This window comes from Amblyomma mixtum, chromosome 2 (assembly GCF_055824585.1).
Source record: "Amblyomma mixtum isolate Tamu chromosome 2, ASM5582458v1, whole genome shotgun sequence".
Lineage (NCBI taxonomy): Eukaryota > Metazoa > Arthropoda > Arachnida > Ixodida > Ixodidae > Amblyomma > Amblyomma mixtum.
Genome location: NC_143013.1, coordinates 204,067,542 through 204,091,362, shown reverse-complemented (window position 1 = coordinate 204,091,362; position 23,821 = coordinate 204,067,542). Strand labels below are relative to the sequence as shown.

General features: G+C 46.4%; 1 protein-coding gene across 1 annotated transcript; it reads right to left on the bottom strand.

The window, feature by feature from the left end:
• Positions 1 to 205: 205 nt before the first annotated feature.
• Positions 206 to 22,083, bottom strand: LOC149362297 (monocarboxylate transporter 12-like). The gene is made up of 6 exons (XM_089568255.1): positions 21,817 to 22,083; positions 17,203 to 17,346; positions 16,772 to 17,028; positions 11,531 to 12,115; positions 3,751 to 3,898; positions 206 to 354 (listed from the first exon to the last, which is right to left on the bottom strand). Exons 1-6 carry the CDS (start codon positions 22,064 to 22,066, stop codon positions 206 to 208), a joined length of 1,533 nt encoding a protein of 510 aa, XP_089424381.1. The 5' UTR covers positions 22,067 to 22,083.
• Between the last annotated feature and the right edge of the window lie 1,738 nt (positions 22,084 to 23,821).

Sequence of the window (23,821 nt, the reverse complement as noted above, 5' to 3'; positions counted from 1 at the left end):
TATCTGAAACCTCTGAGAAATGCAAGTCGAATGCACCATTTTTTGAGCACTTATTTTCAATTCAGGTAGATCATAATCACCATTTGTCAGTTCTCGCCCCATAAATTGAGCAGCCATTGACCATACGACAGTATTAAAATTTCCGTGAAGCACAGAAACGGCGGAGTAGCAACCAGGAAAGACACTACATTTCATCAGGAATTTTTCACAATGTGTGATTAGTCTGTTCTCCGGTTATCCTCGGTCGCCTCTGCGTGTAGGCCAGCACGAAGTATACGGCGGAAGTGAGCAAGTGGAGCCCGGCCATCAGTCGGAAGAGGTTGTCGTAGGATCCCAGTGTGTCGCGGAAATACCCTGGAACAGTGAGCACAGTAAGGTATTGGCTTAGGCTAGCTGGTAAACAACGTTCGACATAAAGCGCACAAATGGACACAGACTGGTGTAGACGACACACGTTGCAGTAAAAAAAAAACATGTTGCGGTGAAAGTTGGTCCTATTTCCTTCTAGGAGTTCAAGCGCTGAATGCGCCTGGCTCCGAAATCGTGGATGCGCTGATAGAGGGGTATTACATCAGAAAAAAATAGGAGTGCCTGCGTGAGCACTTTGCCGCTGACGGTGAAAATGTAAGCCCTTTCTTTAGTACTGCCCCACACATTGTTGACTGACATGCATACCTACTGCACTCTAGTTGTTGTTGTAGCCTTTGAGAGAATAGCACATACCCACACTGGGGGATCGGCCAAGAATCGGGAGGTAAAGGTTGGTATTCACCTGTACGTAGTAAAGGCAAAAGGAAAGCACACGGGAGAGGACGCACTTCTCCGGTGTGCTGTTAACCTCGGTTTCCTCCTTATCTAGAGGGCTACACAATAGGCCGCTTCTGGAATAAATACAAAGTTGGATGTAGCGCATGTTCGTCGATCCTCCTCCTGTGTGGTGTCGTTTTGTTCCGCTTCAGTTTTTCGACACAAGACAGCAGACAAGTGCACCACTGTCGAAAACTTAGTACTCGGATAATGAATTTTTGGTGGAATGACGTGGGTATTGCGCAGATCGCAATCATTAGCAATTCTTAAATGACGTTGCCTTCTAATGCGTTTACAAAACAGCGCTTCTGTTCCGAATATCAGTGTTTATGTGCACAATCAATGTGCTTGCATTAAAGCCTGTGAAGGTCTAATTCTTTTCTTTTGCCAACATCAATATCTAGTCTTTTTTGTTCAGCTGCTTATCTCTCTTCCCTCTTTAATCCCCTCATTCCCTTCCCCTGTGCAGGGTAGCCAACCGGAATCCTTTCTGGTTAACATCCCTGCCTTTCCTCTCTCTCAGTATCTATCTCTCTCTCTCTCTCTGCTTATCTCGCGCGGAAATTTACGCACTTACACAGAATACATGCAGCGAAGCTTGTAACATGTAACTGTGTATCATGGGGAATGTCGTCAAGTTGGAGGAAGAACATCGCTTTTTTTTAGTTTCTCATAACAATTTTAGCTTCTCATGACTCATGACGCCTGTGCTGACATTCTAACACGCACACACTGAACCCAGCATTGTCGATACGTTTCCATCAATCATATCTAGACACTCTAGCCAAGCTCATTTTTCAATGCAATGTTGTTTTGAAGGATATTTTTTCGCATATCTTAAGGATTGCCACACAACAGTCAATATACCCCCTCGACACGCTTTTAGTGTTCTGCTATTCATTGTGAAAAATGCACTCTATTCGTTTTCTATGAAGGATTGGGGTACCGATGGGATCACCAGACAATTACCATGAATGTGTTCATAATAGTTTCTTACAATATTTTACATTTTCTTCAAAATTGAAGGTGATTTCCATGAAAGCTAGACTAGGCACTAAGCACTGTACGAGTATAGGCTGTTAAAACGGTGCTATGTATCCTTTTAGTTCTAGTTTTCTGAGCCTGGCACGTTGTACTTCCTGTAGCGCTCATAAAAGTTTCCAAAACGGCTATAATTCTGAATACAGCCGTCGCTATATGAAGAAGGCTTCACGTACAATTTGCGAAGCCTTCGTCGTCGTCGAAGTAGTAATTTTGTGAGGATACATATCTCGGCAAGATTTTTGTTTCTATTCAGGATTAGGTGATGGGTACCTTACTCGAGAGTGCCATCCATTTTTGTGATCGACAGCTCAGAACGTTCTATTTGCCATTCTTCAAGGAGCAGGGGGAACTGAGTGCTATTACAGCATCGGTATTCATTTCTTCCGGAAATAAATATAACATAGAGTATGCAGCTTGAAGTGCTCAATCGACATATTTAACTGCTCATTTTCCTCCTACGGTGCTACGGAACCAACAATGTGCTCGCGTTTCAAGGTGGTGATTCTTGTTTCTATGTTGCTTGAGAATTCAATTACCACGATATTATTACATGAGGGTCCTTTCAACGAAGGTATTTAAGATAGCCATTGATAGTTCATTTTCGAAGAACACTGGAGTCGCTATGCATGTATAAATAAATAAGACTCTTGAAGTTTTATTTGGTAGGTGCATTAAATTTGTATCGTTAAATTACATATATCATTGCTTCTTTTTCTTGCAATTATCACCTTTCGTTTCGGGACGTAAGTATTAAGTTTTTTAGTGTCTGTAATGTGAGATGCCTCTATGTTAACTAATTATGTGCATTTTATAGGGACCTTTTTGGTAAACTATCCATTGTTCTTTTGCAGCATTCATCTCGTTATTTCAATATTTTTTTCCCTGATTATATTGTAAGGTACAATATGATGGGAATGTGAAATGCCTTGCCATTGATGCTTTCGCACATGATTCGCTCGATATAGCGACTTTACTTTAAGGATTGAAAACATTTTGTGGGGTCATGAACAATACAGAAGAATTTGACGGTAACTAACCAAGTCATATTTCTGTCGCTAATCAGGCACGCCGCACATGACGCTATAGGCGTGAGTAGATTGCCGACTTATTTCCCTCCGTCCTATTCATGATGTTAGGGGTCGTTTGAACGCGCGTGGTGCAATTAACATTCGTGATGACTTACGTAACAATGCCCTTTTGGCACCCTTAGCATACAAGGAACCGCTGCGTGGTTCTGAAACTTATCGCAACTTCTCACTTTTGAATTGGTCAGTGACCGTCAAATTGTTCAGCTCACTTCCATTGCAAATGCATAGTATTGATGTCGTGCTGAGTTCAAGAGACGCAGATGACAGCGACTCAAATATTTGTGTTTTGTAAAATTCGATTCTTATGCTATTTCTACCTAAATTTTGCTGTTACGTAAGCAGCAAACATTGCACTCAAAAACCAATTTTTCTGCCAACCAATTCATATCTGTGACGTCAATAGCGAAAATTATTTTGCCTAGCCTATATATAGATATAGATCAGCTATACATCGCTGGTAAAAGACTTCTCAGTATTTTATTTCTTACATTTTCTGGCTTATAAATGCAACTATTTCTGTGCAACTAGTCTTTTTTCTCCGGACGTGGTAATCCACCTATGTCAGCCAATTTCACTGTTTCATCAGAGGCTTCTTAAAAATAAGATCGCAAGCTTTGCATTGACTGGTTGCCGGAGTGGCATTCATATGCAAAACACTTAAGAAGCAAATGAATCTAGTACATGTAAACATGTGCGCGAAGAAAACCGCAACAACTACTGCGAGGTAAGTACTGCAGACAGGGAGGAAGATCTCACTGCATTTATGAGGGGGTAATGCGTGCGACAGAACAGCAATTGCTATCGCGCCTACCGGTGAGTGATGGGTTGGCAAGGAGTACTGGTACCAGGGCGATGCCACAGGCACCGTAATAGACCGCCACGGCTTCGGCGCCGAAGTTGTCCGCCGCCAGGACAGCCTTGAGCGTGCCGAGACAGGATAAGAAGAAGGCGAGGAGCACCTGCGCCGCCGTGGAATCAGGTCTTAATTTGGTTTGTCTGTTTCGCTTCCACAAACTATAAGTAAAGGACACCGGAGTGTACCCTGCCATGTCTTACTGAAGGCACAGATTATGAACAAAAAAATACTGATAGATTAATCGTAAGCACATGTTGCATTACAAAACATAACCTTTGAGAGTAATTGTGCGTTTTGGAAAGGAATCTCCACCTGAGGTGAGAAAAGAGACCTTGGAGCAGGGCTTTCAAACTGCTAAAAACATGCTGTTTCGTGCATACGGCTTCATCCACCACAAAATACCAAGAGCCAAGAATGGGATGAGTGTAGTGGTGTAGCAAAAAAAAAAATGCCAGATCGTTTGAAATTCGGTGGGGGTTTGTGGAAGGTGCACAGACCAACTTCATTTATAAATGCAGTTAAAGAAAGAAAATTGGAGAGGACACTTAAACTCCTGCTGAAGGTATCACGCGACAGCGTTAATGGATTAATGTTCATAGACCCATAATTCGTCAATGTCGGCTTTACATTTCTGGATTCATTTCAACCCTGGAGCAGTGGTGCACCGATTAAACGATGCTCCATTGCCCTGCAATGAGAGATGGTGCCACCAATGGGGCTTGTGCGATCCAGATTGTTCGCCTTGAAAACAACCTCGTGACCAATCAGTAATTCAACTGCCTGCTGCGGTGATCAGTTTGCTAATATTTAGATAGGCAGGTTTTGGTGACGTCATAAGATCAAGTGACCTCTCGGGGGATGTTTAGCTCACTGTGGCAACGCGGACGACGCCGCCAGATCAAGTTAATATTTCAACGGAGTAGCACAAAAATCGTTGGCAATAAATCAGCCTGTTAGTGTTTAGAGGCAAGGCGGAAACAAAGCAACACGCAGGTGCAAAAAATACCGGGCTACGATCAAGGATGGGAATTTAAATTCTATAGGTGCTGCCCTTACGCGTCTCGCTGTGGTGTTACTGATAAATGACGCGGTTGAACGCATCGCTTCAATCGCAATACGCACTCTCTTCGAGAGTCTATCACTGACTGAACACGCAAAAATCGAACGGGCTGTCAATCAAATTACGGTATAACACTGCCGTGTGCAATCGCGCTTCACATGTTTCTCGCGTCCGGCCACTTCCCGATCGCATGCACCTACTCCATGATTCTCACGCCGGTTTTTTATCTCCTCTGTATTGCGACGTCGAACGCCTGGATGCTTTCGCATGTGAAGCGTTCGCTTGCTTCACAGTTGCGAATTTCCGGGCATTCACGTAGGCGTCGCTTGCGCTCGTATTTACGGCAGCTTTCGCGAACTTCTTCTTCGAAGTACTGCGTCGTGTGTTCCATCTTCTCTGCCGCAATACCCAGTGGCTGAGTGATTCGCTGTTAACGAGTGACGAACCATACACCAGGGTATGGTGACGTCATAAACGCGCACTGCGATACTTGAGTGCACGCTCTTGTTAAAACGATGCACATGCGAGCAGTGAAAGGGGCGTACTGCTCAGGCATGCGTCTTTACACTCAAAGGTTGTTCTTGCCACGACAATTTCTCGTGTTGTCTGGTCACGGTTTCGATAAATTATCCCTATATTTTGAAAACAAGGATCAAATTTGGAGTCCCGACAGTGGATGGCGAAGCTACCATCCCTTTCATTTCTGAAATTTTTCTTGTGCTCACTGAAGCGATCATTCAAACATCGGCCTGTTTTACCCATTTAAGTTTTGCCGAACTCCAGCGGAATGCGACACGCAATTTCTTCGGGGCATGCGACCATGAGGATTTCATGTTTCTTGTTGCAGCCTTTGGCTTCTTTTCCATGCCTTTCCGCAGTTTGCTGCGGTGCTTCGGGGTGCCGACGTCATGGACAAACACCACATGAACGTTCCGACGTAGAGTGGGACCGTGCGGTGGTCCAGGGACCCAAGGGGGGTCTAAACACACTTGCCATAATAAAGGTTTTCTATCTCTCTCTCTCTCCATGCCTTGGTCTCAGTGACAGAAGATATGCTTAAGGATCGTGGCAGGCAAACAATCATGACTCCGCTAGACTAAAGAAGCGAATGGCGCTGGCCTCATACATCCGTAAACTATCCCACAATTTCGAGAGAATTGCCTCTCGGATAAAAAAAAAGTGGTCTTGTCGGCAACTAAGGAATTGTAAAAAAAATTGTGAGATGACAACGCTTTCCGGAAAAGAAGCCAAAGGCAGCAACAAGAAACATGAAGTCCTCATCGTCGCATGCGCCCAAGAAGTTTTGTACCGCATTTCGCTGACGTGCGGGAAAACTTATATGGGTCAAAGAGGCCGATGTTTGAATGATTGGCTCAGTGAGCACAAGAGGAATTTAAGAAATTAAAAGGGTGGGAACCTCATCTATTGACGGGAATGCAAGTGAGCCTTGTTCTCAAAATACAGTGTTAATTGATCGAAACCAATAGAAAACACGGGAAATTATCGATGCGAAAACAATCTTTCATTGTAGACGCATGCGTGAGCAGGGCATTGTTGAATGGGTGAAGTTAAGGGTTAAGGGAAGTTTTATATGCACTGTATATACTTGGAATTGCTTCATGATTGAAATACGAAGGAACATGTGACGGGACCGATTGCCGACTGTTTCATCTGCGCTTTATGCGTTTAATGGAATTCGCCGCTCCACTGGCTCAGTGGTTATCGTGCTTGGCTGCTCACCCGAAAGACGCAGGTTCCATTCCAACAGGGGTGGTGGAATTTCGATGGCGGCAAAATTCTAGAGGCCCATGTACTGTGCGATGTCAGTGCACGTTAAAGAACCCGAGGTGGTCAAAATTTCCACAGCCCTTCACTTCGACGTCCCTCATAGCCTGAGTCGCTTTGGGACGTTAAACCCCATAAACCATAATCCACCATGAATAAAATTCAGTTATTTCAGCGCATTGTGTTTGTGTGCCTCGTCACTTTGTCGATGTTTTCAAGCGTTTGTTTTGGTAGGAAAATATAACGTAAACACTATGGGTTGTGTAATTTTAATGAAAGTAATGCGAATAAGCTATTATTTATGTTAGTTTTAATTTCATGAAGAAATAGACGTATAGAAAAAAAGAAAACAAATGTTCTATCAGCAGGTTTGCAGGAAATGCAAGCAAAGTTAAATCATGATCAGCAAGCAGCGTAACCGACGGTACGATGAATATAGTGGTAACTGCAGTTTGTAGGGAACGTAGGACAATGATTTTCCAGTGGGAATGGCTACCAGATTCATTGAATAAGGTATTGGGGAAGTCACTGCCATCCAGTTACCTCAATGACCTTTGTTGTTGCACGCCAAGGTAACTGCTTCCCGAGTCTTTTTTTGGCTGGAGGAAAAGATGAGCATGATTGTTTTTGTTCTCTCATCGAACGTGTACCCATCCACATTCGACGAACCCTCCTAAAACTCACATTACGGCTGTCAAGCTTTCCTTGTTGACGAATGCTGTTCTTTCAACAATTACCAAGTTTGGAACCAAATCCTCATTCTGTACTGCTACACCGTATCAGAGAGCAAAATTCTCATCGACAGCCTTAATCATCTGATTTCTATCGTAGCCCAGAGAAAGGTGGTAAATGTTGGAGCCATTGCTAAACATTCGCCATGGTTTAACGATTGATACCACAGTGGTTCGCAGTGAAAAATGTCACATTTTCCCGATATTTGTTGATATAGGCTCCGTGCCATCTTGCTTTTCCGCTGACATAAGAAGCAAGTGTTTTGAACTTTCTCTCCGACTGAATAACATTCTGGTTACGCTGGGATTCCTGTTCCTACGTTGCATCAATTCAAGCTGCATGCAGTGCTTGACGAGGACACCGCATATTTCATGTAACTGGATATTTTCTCGCACATTCAGCTTTTTCAGCACTAGCGGTTTTCACCAAATCCACCGATTTCTTGTTCTCGCACCATCTGCGAGTGAGGGGCATGAAGAGCAGAAGAGGAGGAGGAGAAACAGACGCCCAGGAAAAGAAAGGACACGTGGCAGTGTGCTTGCAGTGGAGAATGCGCGTAAACACAAGTTTTTTTTTTTAAGAGCCAGTGCTCGCTGGTCTACGGTGATGGCATCCGGTTGTGGCCCGTCTAATTAGCAGCAGCGCGGCTTGAGTGCACAGTAGTTGCCGCCGCAGTGATGAAACCACGAGCGACGACAAGCCGCAAGTTGCGGATGCAGTACAGACAGAGTGTCGTAATCATGGTGTTGTTTCCAGGCTGGAGGCCAGAGCAGGCACACGTCTGCGTGTCCTAGATTAAGGGGCGCTCGGGAATATGTTCGCGGACAAAGCAAGTAGCTGATTATCTGATATATGGTCACGAATCTTTGTAGTGTTTGCTTGTTCGTTCTTCAAAGCTGCCGGCACGCCGCTTTATCACTTTGTGATGCAAGAAGCGACCAGACATATCTCGATTGATCGCATCCAGGCGGAGCTGACTCTAAGTTTTTGCAGAGTGTTCTAGTAACTTTGCACGCTTGATCTCCAAAGTTCGCTATCGCCTTTAAATTCAGCACAGCCGTGCACGGCGGTCGACGACCACCGAGCACGCCTGTCGCTACGCCGCCGCCGACTCATTTAGTTCTTCGCGGGCGCAAGTCACCCCAAATAAAGAAGCCATTTGTTTAGAAGCCATTTTCGCTGTCCCCTTGCTCACCGGACTGCAGCCACCACTACGTGACATCTGGCGCAGGTGCTAACGAATGTCCCTGTCGCCCTCTACCCTTGGGAGCCGCCAAAGCGGCCTGAGACGTCCTGAAGAAGGTCATGAGAAAGCCGCAGATGCCGTTCCAACCGAATACGAAGTGCGAAGCAGCCGTCGTCTCCAGAGGCATTCACGTGAATACTGGCTACTACCGGATCGCACGTGAGCAAAGAAAGACTCCTCAATTCCGACGTCAACAATGGTAACAACACCAGTCCCCCTTATTTTGCACCAGCGCTAGCTGCCGCCCACGTTCAACGGTTCACCGGGCGAGGATCCTCAAGAATGGCTGGAATACTTTGGCCGTGTCACGCAGCCACCATTGAGAAAAGCTTGAGACAGCTTGAGACCATTGAGACAGCTCCAAGTTTCCTCAACAACCCTCTCGAATGGCACAGTATTCAGAAGAAATCTGCGGGATGTCACCCACGAAATTGTACAGAAAGAGCTGCATCGCCTGCTACCATCTTCGAACCAGCCTCAAGTAGCGACCCTTGAAGAAATTGTGCGCGAGGAAGTACAGCATGCGCTTGGCTCCCCATCATCGACGCCTACAGCTGAGGCTCCAGCCTTGACCTCCGCCACTGCAGTATGCAGTCCTCTGTCCCAGCGACACGCCATAAGGCCACGTTTTCGACATGAGCCATCTGTTCCTGAACGCCGCCCCCCCACTTTGTCCTTGCCCGCCCAGCCTATAATGACGTCCAACCCACAGGAAATGCGACGCCTCGAGGACTTCAGTCAACCACCCACCTTGCTTCCATAGCGGTGAAGCCGCTCATATTCTTCGTCACTGCCCGCACCGCCGTAGGAGTCTTCGTGAATTTGCCGTTGACGCACCGCCACCACGCTTCGGCCAACGTCCACTACAAATCGACGAGTACCTCCGTCAAGAGGAGTATGCGCCGAACCGCCTTTAGCACTCACCATCGCCTCAGACTCGAGTTTCGCGTCACTACGCTGCAGCTACGCAGCCGCGGTACGAGGAAGGTCTCCCAACTCCCGTAGGAGAAACTAAAGACAGTGACTTCTGGAGATGAGGTTGCTCGCAAGCGAAACGCCGAAGATCTCGACAACCATACCGCATGAAGACGTCGCCCTAACATGCCGACGCCGCATATAATGACAACCTCGACCACGACGCGAAACACCTTCAAAACGACGCCGCCGTCCAGAAAAGCTTAGACCATACGCCCCAACCACGATTCACGTACCCGACGAGGCCGTCATTCGACGCTGAAGAAAACGTGCAACGCCATCCGCCAGGACATCCGACTTAATAGTGGTTATCGACGTTCGGAAAGTTACCGCTCTATTCTATACAGGAGCCGATTACTCAGCAATGAACATTCGCTGCACAGCTGAGAAAAGTAACGACCGCTTGGGACTGCCCAGAAATTCGCACCACAGAGGGCCACCTCATTACGCCATCAGGATGATGTACAGCGCGATTGAATGCCTAGGGACATACCTATCCCGTGACCTTCGTTGTGCTACGCCAAGTATTTCTCATCGATGGACCTCAAGAGCGGCTACTGGGAAATTGAGGTCGATGAAAGAGATCGCACGAAGACCGCATTCTTTACTCCGAATGGCCTCTTCGAGTTCAAGGTGATGCTATTTTGTCTCTGTTGCGCATCAGCGACGTTTCAGCGAGTAATGGATACAGTGCTGGCAGGCCTGAGGTTGGAAATTTGTCTGCCATATTTAGATAACGCTGTTGTCGCCTGAAACTTTCAAGAGCACTAAAAAGGCTTCGAACAGTACTAGACGCAATGAAGTCATTCGGCATAACTTTGAAAGGTGAGACGTGCCAATTTGATTATGAAGAGCTGCTATTTCTTGGCCACATTATTACCTAGGTGGGAGTACACCCAGATCCGCAGAAAACAACTGCTAACGTATTATTTTTACTCCTGTCCGATCAGAAAGCTGTGCGCGGATTTGTCGGACTGTGCGCTTATTATCGACGATTTGTCAAAACCTTTTGCCCATCGTCAAGCCTCTGATCCACCTGACAAAGGCAGATGTGCCATTTATATAGAAAGCGCCGCAATTAGAAGCCTCCAAGGAACTTCATCGTCGTTCACAGTCACCACCGACCTTCGCGCACTTTGATGACAACACCGAGACTGAAATTCATCCGACGAAAGGAGCGTGGGCCTAGGCGCTGTCCTCGTTCTGAAAACTGACGGACGGGAGAAGGTAATCGCGTACGCCAGCCGTTCCCTGTCCAAGGCCGAGGCTTACCATTCGGCAAATAAGAAGCAGTGGCTTGCCATAATGCAGGCTGCGTCGAAATTCCGCCCCTGCCTATACAGACGGCCGTTCAAGGTGGTCGGCGATCACCAAGCACTACGCCTTCTTGAGTTTGACGTCATCGTCGTTTACAAGTCCGGACGCAAGCACTCTGACGCCGATTGCCTGTCACCCTGTAGATGCACCGCCAACGGATGACGATGATAACACCTATCACTTCGGTTGTTTGGTTGAGGTTGCTTCCCAGGCTGTTCTTGCCAAGCGCCCACTCGCGCTTAATTGAGCTGCCACCTGACACCGTCGGCAGATGAGCAGCCTGCCACCAAATAGGGTTCAGACAAACAGAACGAGAACCAAATACACAACTCCTAAATGCGTGGAATGCCGCTATAGGTACTAGCGCACTAAAAGCCACCTTTCCACGTGATTACAAGCAACAAATTCCCATCATATAAAATCCGTCGTCGACAGAAAGCCGGCGCCGCAGTGGAAAGCGGCCGCACCAGCGGATGACGTAGCTAGACACTGACACTGCTCGTGTGGCCTGTAAAGTTTGCTTTTAAATGCAATTGTTAGGATGCACTTCGTTAACTTGGGCGGTAAAAAAAGAAAAATATGCGGCAGCTAGTTTTAAGAGGTTATCAAAGCATGCATACCTGCGCCGAGACGTAGGTGGCGAACGCTGCCGTGTGCGGCACAACGAGCGCCGAAGCAGCCATGCAGGCCAGGCATAATGCTGCTAGGCTGGTGCGACCGATGAGCCCTGCATCGGCCGCTATGGGCAGAAGTAGCCGACCGATGAAAATGGCAGGCGCACAATACGTCATCGAAAGTTCAGCCGTAGCTCGGTCAACTCCCCTGTCCAGAGCGTAGTCAACGATCGTGCTGTGCACCACTGTCACCGTGTAGTCCACGTTCAGTGCACCCAGGACGAGGGCGTAGAATGTGGGACTGACGAGTAGCGTTGAGATTCCTACTCTGTCATCCCTTTTGCTTGAAAGCTCGGGGCCGGTTGATGGCGCCGACACGTCGTGAGAACTGGAGGCTGCTATGGCTCGGGACCCGGATGGCTTTGTCATGTTTGTTCTTTGCTTGGTTATGGCACTCTGCTCATGCTGCTCATGCTCATGCCTCTTGCCATCCGTGACCCTCGACACAGTTTCTGCGTCGACCATCCCTGGACTGCTGTTGCCGCCGAACTCGACCACGTCCTGCCTTCTCCGCCATGTCTCTTGGCATCCCTGAGTATAAAAGAGGGCAACCTCAAAGTTGTAGAAGTGTTCCGAGCTTAGGTGCTGTGGCATGAGATATCACTGCACATCATCGGTCATTGCCTCTAGGTAGTGAAGAAAATGTCTGAAATGGAGCAAAATCTCCTTACGGCAACATTAATAATGCCAATAGTCACATGCTAAGAAAATGCGGTGGGGTGACTGCCACGAGCACATCAAGCGCCTCAACAGGAAAAGCAAAAAGTGGAATCAGTCCTATTATATGGGGTGCAACCTTTGTCGAAACTTTACAACTCAGAGTAGTTTCCTTCTAAGCTTTGAGGGGGGGAGGGGGAGCTGATCGTGAGTGAAGATAGGATCAGAGTGCCTTTTGCCTTGATGGACTTGGAACGCAGGGTATGCATAACGGGGATAACGGCGGGGCAAAGAAGCGAACACACTACACATAATATTTGCACAAAGGAAGCTCACACTTTTTCAGCCTGTTCTTCTCCGAAGAGAGAACACCAGAGAAGGAGAAGCTGGTAAAACTCATAGATATATAAATGGCTCCATGATTATCAATATCAAAAGCTTCGCCGCATACAAAAGCATATCTGTCCGCACCGCTGTGTGCGCTGGGTGACTGCACTACAGGGAAGCCATGTAATCCAATAATCTTCACAACGTACCTTAGTAATTCATGTGCCGTTTGCTAAAATCGTGTAATTATTTTCTGGTGGAGTTCCTCAATGTGTTCATGTCATTCATTCCTTACTCCTGTCTTCAAGCGATAACGCAATGAAGGCTGTTCCGAATGATTGCTGCAGAGTGGCATTAATACAGCAACTGAGCACTGACCAATACCAATACATTTCATGGATACAGAGTGTGCGAACCTACCTAGTGCAACTGATAAAAAAAAATAAGGGATTTATAAAAAAGAATGGTCAATCTTGACACACAATACGAAGCACGTTTTGGCCTAGGAAATGATGCTGAACTGCCCCAGACAGGCGCAAGCAATCTAGCTCGCATGATGGAGGAACTATAAACCCCAACGGTTAGACGATGCCGAAAACAGGTCAAGCAGGGCTAAAATAAACTTATAAAGTGCCCATGATCCTACTAGTACGGAAACGAAGGCCCAGTGTGAAAACTAACCGTTGATTTTTGCTGGAGTAATCTCCTAATAACCACGGAACTACGCTCTATAAAGAGAGCACATCGCCGCGCTCATCATTCGGGCGGTCAAAATCGTCCGGTAATAATGCATTTCGCTCGTCAGAAAGCTAAATATGCACTCCTGTTAGATGGCCCCAAAATTAAAAGCCCTAACTTTAGCACTAGACACGACCTTTTCGCGTTGTTCGCCACGCGGAAAAACGAGTATTTGCATAAGGTGTAGAGAAATGTTTCCGTTTTTTTTTCACTTTAAAATACGTCATATCGGCTCCAAACATCTTTTGTTTTGGACACATTGCTCACCACCGTTAAAGAAATAGCGTATTCTTCACTCCACCACCACTCTTAAACTAAACGTCAGTGATCTACGTTCATGAATGTTCTCTTGATTTGCGTGATATTCCCTAAGATTTGGAGCTTCAGCCAAAAGCAACAACTTATATACAAAAAAATTTCATTACCTACGAGAAACACACTGGTACTAACTGAAATTTTGCTTACCCATTACATATATTGCGCCGAAATCATCACTGATTACCAGGAATTGGAGGCAGCAACCAGCCGGTGCCACTACCTTAGCCGCCCATCCCGTTCGATTCTGCAGTCACTCGGTTATTTCCGTTCTTACGTCACGCATGATGTTACCGTGCTGTTTTTTTTCACGTTTAAAAACATGCACCAGTTGGTAGCTACCAAGGAAACTACAAACTCTTGTACCGAATTCTTGGTAGTGGGTTTCCTCGAATTCAGTGCATACTGAAACTATGCGAATTTGCGGGGGCACAGTGTCCTTGCTACAGTTCACGAAGGTGTGTGATTCGCTGTCATTGTTGTCACACCCGATACAATATTAATGTGGTCGATGGTCCACGCTCCCCCATAATAATGCTCAATAGAGGTACACAAAGACTAGCCGAGGCTCTCCTCACCGTATGAACAATACATTAAAAGCACTTGCTGCCGCCTACTCAAATACTGGTATTCTCCTTCATGGTGATTTTAGCTACTCGGGAATTTAATTGCAGAACATAGCTACTTTTTATTCACACGTCATGCAGAGGCCAAGGGCTGTATCTCTGCTTCAACTTTCACTTCAACCATTAGTCTGGGAACCGATTGCGTTGTGCGAGCGTGAGCAAACACTTTCATCCGCATCATAACTAACTCCAGAAATCAGCTATCAAAAATTTTTATCTTGTTTCTCTGAATTTACTTTGCTCAAAAGCGCTTTGAAGCTAATACGTACTTCCGAGAACGGTAAAACAGTGCAAAAACTGAACACCTCGAGTACAAATCTGCGTTTCGTATCTGCTGGATTCATGAAAACTGATTAGTCTTCAAAAATAGATGTAATCAGCTCACTAATGCGTTTGTCTTATGTATTACTAATGGCAAGAAGGTGTGGTTGACTAAGCATCTAAGACTTCTAGAAAACAAAAAGGCCCGCCGCGGTGGCTGAGTGGTTATGGCGCTCTGCTGCTCGCGCGGGAGACGCGGGTTCGATCCCGGCCGCGGTGGCCGAATTTCGATGGAGGCAAAATTCTAGAGGCCTGTGTACTGTGCAATGTCAGTGCACGTTAAAGAAGCCCAGGTGGTCCAAATTCCCGGAGCCCTTCACTACGGCGTCCTTCATAGCCTGTGTCTCTTTGGGACGTTAAACCTCCTCAAACCAAACCATAAAACAAAAAGAAACGGTTGTTTCGTGCGACAAACGAAGCGGCAATCTTGTCATTGGGAACAAACACCGTAGGCCAAAACGTACAGTTCGTTACAGCAAGCACTAATATCCTCACAATGACTCGCTGAACCTACTAATCCGCAAATCAAGGTAATTCCGGCTGATTCTAAATCCTTGGCTCAAGCTCAATATCACACTCACTGTTGACTCGGTTGAGGAGATTACTAAACATGAGTGCTCATATAAATATTTAACAACGCCCTCCCACATGTCTTCACTACTAATCTTGACGCGTTTTAAGAGTCACCATTGTTTACCATAGAAGCCATTCATACCACCTATGAACTAACGCGATATCAGTGCACGTTAAAGAACCCCAGGTGGCCGAAATTTCCGGAGCACTTCACTACGGCTTCCCTCATAGCCTGTGTCGCTTTAGGACGTTAAACCCCCATAAACCTATGTGAAGTGACATGCGCCGCGGCTGACAGTGTGTTCCCTAAAAGCAGTTCTGAATTGAAACTTGATCTTATAAGAATTTTAACGTGTGCGCTGAAGCACCCAGTATTAATGACTTACGCCTGCACGTTTCCTGCAGTATTCGATTGTTTCATTATGATTACATTATTTAGCGTACCATGAGTAACCCACCATGAGCTCACTTGTCAGGCATATCTTACGATGGGGGCTCAGTGAACAATGTCTCGCAATCCTACAAGCACAAATATAACCCATGTTCTACTGTCTTGTTGACAACTATCGCTTGCTGTATTGAATTGCTCACACAGAGATAGTATACAGTCATATCCTGTAGCAGACACCCTCTCTTTGCACTTATCATGATGCACTCTTATTAGTAATATTATTCCTGCATCCAAAAAAGGCCAACGCTTTGCACCGCTGCACTGCAAATGACTCGCATAAAAATCACAAAAAAATCCCCAAATTAGAGTATGCACCTGCCATCTAGAGTCCGCTTCAAGCGCATTTGTTCAATGTATTAGAAGTATTGAATTCAAAATTGTACCGCCACATTAATTCAATATGCTTGCTGAAATGACGTAAGCATGCCTTCTTTGAAAGAAACACAGATACTGCAGCCCATTTCATTTCGTTGCCAGATTGAGTCTCGCCCTTCATCGCGTTTTCTTTATTCGTCCCTCACCCGAACACCACTCATCTCAGCCGTAGCATGCATATCTCACCGCGCTCTACGCCGGTGACACCGCCTCCATCGCTTCTTCATCACTTGAATTTCAATGACATACAACGGATGCAAAGCTAACCATTGTGATATTTGGGAATGAAGTACCGCGACGGGAAGCCCATGTGTCGCTGATCTTAACTATTTTATCTCCTCTCCATAATGCACTACCCAGGCTAGCAGCAAGTGTCTGTAAAATAATTAATCATCGCTGTTATTTTGTTTCTCAATAAGAAGTACTGCCCCTTGTGTAATTCCACCAAAGATTTCACTTCCGGAAAAACGAGGCTGTTAAGGAAGCAAAAAGAACTGAGTAAGAGAAGACACGAACATAAGAAGATTTTTTTTTTGGGCAAGATTCGTATTGCAGTTGAGGGAACTTATACTAGTTGGTAGGTGATAAGTATTACTCCGCATTTGCTCTTATTCAGGGGTACTTGGATAAAGCTGCAAACTCCTGCGCCCGACTTTGTAGAAAGCTGCCCAAGTGTTTAGCACGAAAATGGCGCAGAGCGTTCATATACAGCCGGCGCGGTGCGAGCATTATCAGTCAAAAAGTCTGAAATAACACAACAACTTTCACTAGCCGTACGAAGCACTTGAAATACTTGTATACAACCTGGTGCCTTCTGGTTGCAGGCCGCCTCTCCCTGAGGAACAGTATGAACGCTGTGGAGTTCATGCAAAGTGCGGCGTAGATTAGCATGGTTCCCCGCATGGAGTAGGCAGCTCGAAGCAGCGATAGCAACTTGGGCAGCACCAGGGACGACAGTGAGTTTCCCGTGTACTTCAAACCGGCGGCCACTCCTCGGTACTTGTCGAAGTGCGTCATGATGGCCACCATGGCAGCGATCAAGACGATTCCCACTCCAGCGCCTGGAGTGAGTATGCAAGTAAGTCAACCGTTCAGCGAAGTCTGTCAATTAAAGTTACCATGAAAATGAGCAGGAGTAACTCCTCAAGAAAAATGGAGGAACGTTCCGTTATAAGCTTCGCGCAGCAGATATATTCAAAGCTCTCAGGAATTCAACGTTTACTTTTTTCACTTACCGTGGATTATGCCGAACGTCGCGACCATGCATGGAATGTCTGGTGCGAAGACAGCAGCAATTAATCCCAACCACAAGATGATGCTGCCGATGAGGCCAATTTGGAAGACGGAGAAGGACTTCCGCATTACCGCCACCAAAATTCCTGGGGGAAGAAGCATGCGATTTAAGCCGTCAGGTGACGTCGGAATTTAAAATTGGACAATTGCTTAAGATCTGATCCGTAAGGCGCTAAACTCAGCGAAAGATGTCACCGTGCCATGGCTGTCTTTTGTTGTAGGTCTCATGGAGTAATGTAAAAGGCTTCATAGAGTAAAGTATGAGGCCTACAGAACTTGGGGCAACATTGGCTACCACAGCGATCGCAACTTGCGCATGACGAAGTTGGCAGCGCTGGCTACGTTATCAGATATTAGAGAGTTTTAGTATTCCGGACTTTTTGTGAATGCGTGCATAGCGGAATAGCGGCTCCAGAGTGCGCATGCGCAGAACGCTAACGGGGAAATAGCGTTAGCGTACGCACGCAATCTTCAGAAGTTAGAGTTTCGGCAGTTGCAGTTTTTGCGCCTGTAGCGTGAAAACATGGCGGCGTCCTTCCAAGCGAAAGCTGTCCGCTTCTGCCGATTCAGCGGTCCTTGCGATTCCGGTCGGCATGTTTACTGGCAACTACTGGTGATGTTGCTTTTCGCGATTACTTACCCTTAACTTAACGTTTAACTTACTTAACGTTTAAGCTGTTTTCAACACACTTTTTGAGATACGCTATCGATTGACTAGCACTCAAGCCTAATGGGACCTTAAGCTCGTCTGAAACCGTCTGCAACTGCCCGGAACGTAACACAAACGTCTGGAACGAGGCAAAAATAGACTTCGAGCTTTGTCGCGGTATTTTATGTACTTAAAGCATGTAACGCAACAATTTATATTAAATTTATAAAACTGTTTTTAAGCATAGACGTGGTGTGATGGAAAATATTCTTGCTCGAACGGTTTGTAGCTATTGCCTTGACTAAATGGCGCCACTGTGTACGTTTCTTATTTCACTTTATTTCAACTTCTGGGTCATTTTTCTGGCTATAGTAAGCGCTGCTGCAACAACTGGCTTGAAACACTCTGAAATATTATATTTTCGCAAGTTAGCGGCAGTGGCGACCATTTTAGAAGGTCCTTTCGCATTCATGTCAAGCAGATCGTTTTTAACGTTTCCGAAACGCTATACTAAAACTGCCTGTGGAGATAAGTTGCTTGTGGTACGATAACGTAATTTCCTTTATGTCCTCTATAACGCATACTGAAGCTCTGTATTGGCGCTCTACGTCCACTGTCCACTGTGGATGGCTGCTTATGACAGCTTGCGCTGTAACAAAACTGATGAAATGGTTCAATACATTTAAACTTAAGTGTATTCTGCGAGTTCTGCCTCGAACGAGACGCGCACTATTTGCCAGAGATTGTGTGAGTCTTAATGAACTCCTCCCTTATTCCTACGATTGTAGCTCAGAAACCGATTTGCAATGCTAACGTGTCTATGACCACGCTGCTAAATCTCGTTGAATTTCGGGCTGTCCGGTGTCCGGCTGTCGGACTGGCCCACACGAAGCTGCTAACTGAGGCCATTTTGTCCGCCGGAATTTCGTAAGCTTATCAGCACAATTGGCTTTGATGCCCATTGCTACGCTTGTCCTCTCTTGGAATCCACTTGGTTACTTTGAGGGATCATCGTTTGTATTGCATACGCATTACTTGCCCTGCCCTTTCGTTTTTTTTTATTTTGACTTGGATATGATTAAGATATATTTTACCTTTCCAGACATTTAGTACAATTACTCGAGCGTTCACTGTTTGCTTGATCAGCGCCCATGTCGGAGGCAGTTGGCAAACCTGGAGAAATTTAGTGCAAGCGCAAGAAGCCCAGGGTTGGGCGACCGTCGTCACCTACGGGTATCAATGTTCCGTACAGCCCCCATTCTCTGCTTCGCTTATCGCATTGCTTGGCATGCTTGGGAGAAACCACAAAACATTAACTACAAGCAGCCTGCTAAGCGTCTCAAGCAAACTCTCAAAGGATGTTTGTGTTGTTCTTATTTTGTTTCTAGATTTTTACGAAATTGCTTTGGCCTGTGCTTTTGAAAACCGAGAGGTAAAATGCCAATACATGTTTCAGCTCAAAATGAGCGCAACCTACTGTGTCCGATGATCTCTGCCTAATGACGGCGGGTATGCCAGCATCTTTGATAAGCGAAGGAGGATGGATTGAGAGGATGCGCTTAGCTTTGGGAACAGCATATCGGTCGATCTTCCTGCTCTGTGCTTTGTGAGCAAAAGATAACTCTCGCCCAGGTTTGCCGAATTGCTCCGTCATAGGGTGCTGGTGAGGAGAATAGTGGACGCTCGCATGATATTTGTAAAAAAATAGAGAGGTGTACATATATCTGAGACGTCGACAGAACCAAGACAGCGCAAGGCCAGAGTTGAGCCGTAGGAAACACTTTCCAGTGGCTCTAGGCCGACGGTGCCGGCATGCGATACTTGTTACTGCCGCCCGCTTTATAAGCGAGGTTACTTGCTCGCGTAGGCGGCCTAGGTAACTTCGATGATCTGCGTGCGCGCCGATCTTGGCTGAGTATGCGTGCGCACATTGAATTCGTCAATATGGTTGCCCTGTATGTCACATACCCTCAATGATAGCGGTCGCTAACGGCGACACTAGATGATTGCGCCCTCGTAGAGCGCTTTCTTGCAAATTCTATACGCGAGCAATTCTATACGCGAGCAAGCGCGATGCTGCTGCTGTTGATTCGTTCTTCGCGGGTACAGTTCGCCTCATAGTTTCACTGAGAAAATGACGGTTGCGAATTTTATATCCTCAAGTTTTCTTGCTCAGAAGGTAGTCGCGCGCGTTATTTGACATCCCTGCCCGACTCACGCTGCACACGAGTGTGATGTACAGTCTTTGTCAAAAGTAACCAGGCTACAGAGTTTGCTTCTAACTCATACAGTGGAGCCTTGACAGCTTTCCTGAAGCTGAAATGGCCGTTAAAGGTAAGGACTTGGGGTCTTCTTACCATCCAACACCTTTTGGTCCTTATAAAAGCCACAAGAGCCCCATTATACAAGCTAGAAGCAAGCCATGCAGCCTGGTTACTTTTGACAAAGACGGTACTTCAAAGCTGATGATTGGCACTCCTTCGTATGTGCCCGTCAAGATCGTAGGCGCATGCCAGAGTTCATGCCCTCTTTTTTTTTCGCACTTTTACGTAGATTCAGTGAGCACCAACGATTCAGAAATATTAGAAAATGGCCTATGGTTACTGCCGCACTGAGCCTTAACCGATGCAGGAAACTAGTGCATCACTCAGGAAGAAAAACTGGGGGAGCGGTGAATGTAAGTGTTGAAACGGAGTCATAAAAAACAGAAGGGAGGAAGTCGGTCCTAGACTGTGGAGCATTTGTTTGACCAGATCGTGTCATGGCTATCAAGCGGACCCGATTTTGGCTTACTGGAGAGGGTATAAGGGAAGGGAACGGCTTGTGGAGACCGACCGCATTACCTAAGCTTCGTCTTGAGATTTTTTCACACATCGTTTTTCACACGGCAGCCTAATAGACCCCTTCCACAGGAACGCCGGTCGTCGTTTTTTCCATAGATGGTGCCCGGTGTCTTCAGCGATCGAAACAACAGCGCAGAACTCACCAAGCGCTAGGGCCGTTGGCCACCGACTTCCTCCTCGCCCTATATAAACAAGCCGCAAACAACTAGTAACGTTACGAGCGGCGCCTTTCAAGCTTCTACGCAGCCGACCCATCGCTCTATCATCTGACCCTGTGTTGCGAGTCAGACACGCTACCCTAGGCCATGCAGGCACGCTCGTAAGGCTTGGTTAATGCGGGGCTTTATACGTATGTCATGTAGTCTTTCAGAAATTATTTTATTCGTGTAAGAGGAAACAGTGCCTGTGTCTGCATGGGCAAGAGGCAAGCTCCTTCTTTAATTGGTCGCGTGATACCCTTAAAGTAGGAGATTAAGTGTCCCCCCCCCCCTGTTTTTGCTTTCCCACGAAGAGCTCTTATCTGAGAGAGCTGTGAATACCACTGCTGAAAAAGCTTCTCCGCTTGTTACTGTGTTCACTATTCTGGTCATTTGCACTGATACACAGTAAATATTTGCGTAAGCAGCAGAGCGGAGTGTTCTTACTTGGTTTCTCTGTGTATTTTAAAGTGCGCAAACATGTTATATACAAAATGTGCTCTTCATACACCCTGTGAGAAGGGTCCTTTTTGATGGGCGCGCTCAAGAGGGAACAATTATTTTATTTTCTACGTGGGTGCATGAAGGAAATTTTTGCGCTCAATCATTACATCAGTGCTATGGAGGGTAGTACATGGTGTCTCTTGGCATGGATGCGAGAGCCAAACGACTTTCAGAAAATTATCCGCTGGGGTCTACTTTTCTGCCCTTAACCGCGTAGTGGTCGCTTCGGTACTGGAAAGAAAAAAGTTTAAGCAGACTGAGTGTTTTAAGTCTAACCCCAGTGATTACCCAGGTCTCTAGGCATTTATTTGAACGGTGTTTCAGAGGAAGACTATGGCTGCATTGAGCGTGCATGAAATGTACCTGCCAGGTGACCGACGATCTCGAATGCGCTACCCGGCCAAGAGGCGTTTCTGCGGTCAGTATGGAAGGCATCCAGGAAAGACACGTAGAAAAAGCCAAGGTTGGAGTGAGTGGAGACGGCGAAGAATGAGATGAAACACGTGGCCACTGCGATGCTCCACCGGGTATCCACGTCCCTAGCCTGCGACAGTCGGCGTCCAGGCACCTCGGCCTTCTGGTGGCCGCACCTCGACAGGTTAGACTCACTCATATCCGCCCCTTCTTATTACAGGAGGCGCATAAGGAGCCTGCAAGAAATAAAATGAAAGCCTGTGGCAACAAGGAAATACTTAGCAAACTCCCGAATATAGCCTCCGAAGTTCTATAAAGCTCGCTGTAATCAGCTCAGATTCAGAAGCAGGGTTTCATAAAACATTGCTGACTTCTAATGTACGCCAAATGAGTGCAGGAAGCGCCAGGCACAAGTTCGACAATGTCTGCGGCTCCTTGGACAGCAGTGTCTAAGACGAATATAAAAGTGGCATGTTGCTCCAAAAAACAATTCTTATATAGCTGAATAAGGGGGCTAGCGCGAACGATTGTCGAGCAGCATGAGAAATAAAGCACGTGACTTTTTCGATTGATCATTACATCTCAGTGGTGATTGTCGTATCAGATGCAACAATGGAGAGCCACGCTGCGAGCACTATTGCCGACTTTCACGAGAAATAGGTGGCGCCTCAGTCATGCCAAGATGGCAGCTTTAAAGAGGTCTCCATCTGACAGAAAAAAAAATGGCGATACTTTAGTTGCAGCTCGGGTTAAGACGAAGTACTATTTTGCGAACATTACTGTTGAATCGCTGCAGCAATTGCAACGACCAGCCACGGTTATCACCCTAGTCATACATTTAAAACCAAAGAAAGCTATGATGACACCGAGTCCTTACCTGGAAAGAAGAAGCCGCCTTCTTTAAAAAGCTGTCAATACAAAACCATTGGCGCTGTGACTGGCTTGCCAATCCGCTCTTTCTGCACCCAAAGCTGCCCACATTGCGGGAATGGCGTTTTTCTTTTCTCGTTAACTGGTTCTCCGTTGCTATCCCATTAAAAACGATGACCCCCTGATTCGCTCTGTGAACTTGAGTTTTTATATATTGCCGCGAATCTTTGTAGCGTTAGTTTGTTGTGTTTATTTGTTTATGCTTCAAGGCTGCTGGCACGCCGCTTTATCGCTTCGTTTGTAACGCAAGACGCGCCTAGAATTATCTCGATGGATCGCATCCGGATAGAGCAGATCCATCGAGATAATTCTAGGCGCGATAATTCTAGGCTGTTTTCTGCGGGTCTGGGCGTACTCCCTCCTTGCTAACAATGTGGCCTGATGTGGCAGATTTGTCTGGTATATTTAGATGACGTCGTTGTCTTCGCCTCAAGCTTTGAAGAGCACCTGAAAAGGCTTCCAACAGTACTAGACGCAATCAAATCGTCCTGGCTAACCTTGAAAACAGAGAAGTGCCAATTTGCCTATGAAGAGCTGCTGTTTCTAGGCCACATTGTTAGCAAGGAGGGAGTACGCCCATACCCGCAGAAAACAGCTGCTATCGCAATGTTTCCGCCACCAGCCGATAAGAAAGCTGTGCGCAAGATTCATCGGACTGTGCGCGTATTACCGACGTTTCGTCAAAAACTTTTCGCGCATCGACGAGCCACTCACCCACCTGACAAAGGCAGATGTGCCATTGAAATGGGAAGCGCCGCAAATAGAAGCCTCAAAGGAACTTCAGCGCCGTTTACAGACCCCACCGATCCTTGCGCACTTTTATGAAAACGCCGAGACTGAAATTCATACCGACACAAGTAGTGTGGGCCTAGGCGCTATCCTCGTTCAGAAAAATGACGGAGTGGAGAAGGTCATCGCTTACGCTAGCCATTCCCTGTCCAAAGCCGAAGCTAATTATTCGACAACTGAGAAGGAGTGCCTTGCCATCATCTTGGCTACGTCGAAATTCCGCCTTTACCTGTAC

Bases quoted from the DNA above. Each gene is read 5' to 3' on its own strand.
- LOC149362297 (XM_089568255.1), bottom strand. From the start codon at position 22,066: ATGAGTGAGTCTAACCTGTCGAGGTGCGGCCACCAGAAGGCCGAGGTG. The intron at 17,029-17,202 runs GTAAGTGAAAAA...TACTCACTCCAG, and splicing joins GACGTTCGGCATAATCCACG to GCGCTGGAGTGGGAATCGTC. The intron at 12,116-16,771 runs GTTGTATACAAG...TTTTATACTCAG, and splicing joins CTGCAACCAGAAGGCACCAG to GGATGCCAAGAGACATGGCG.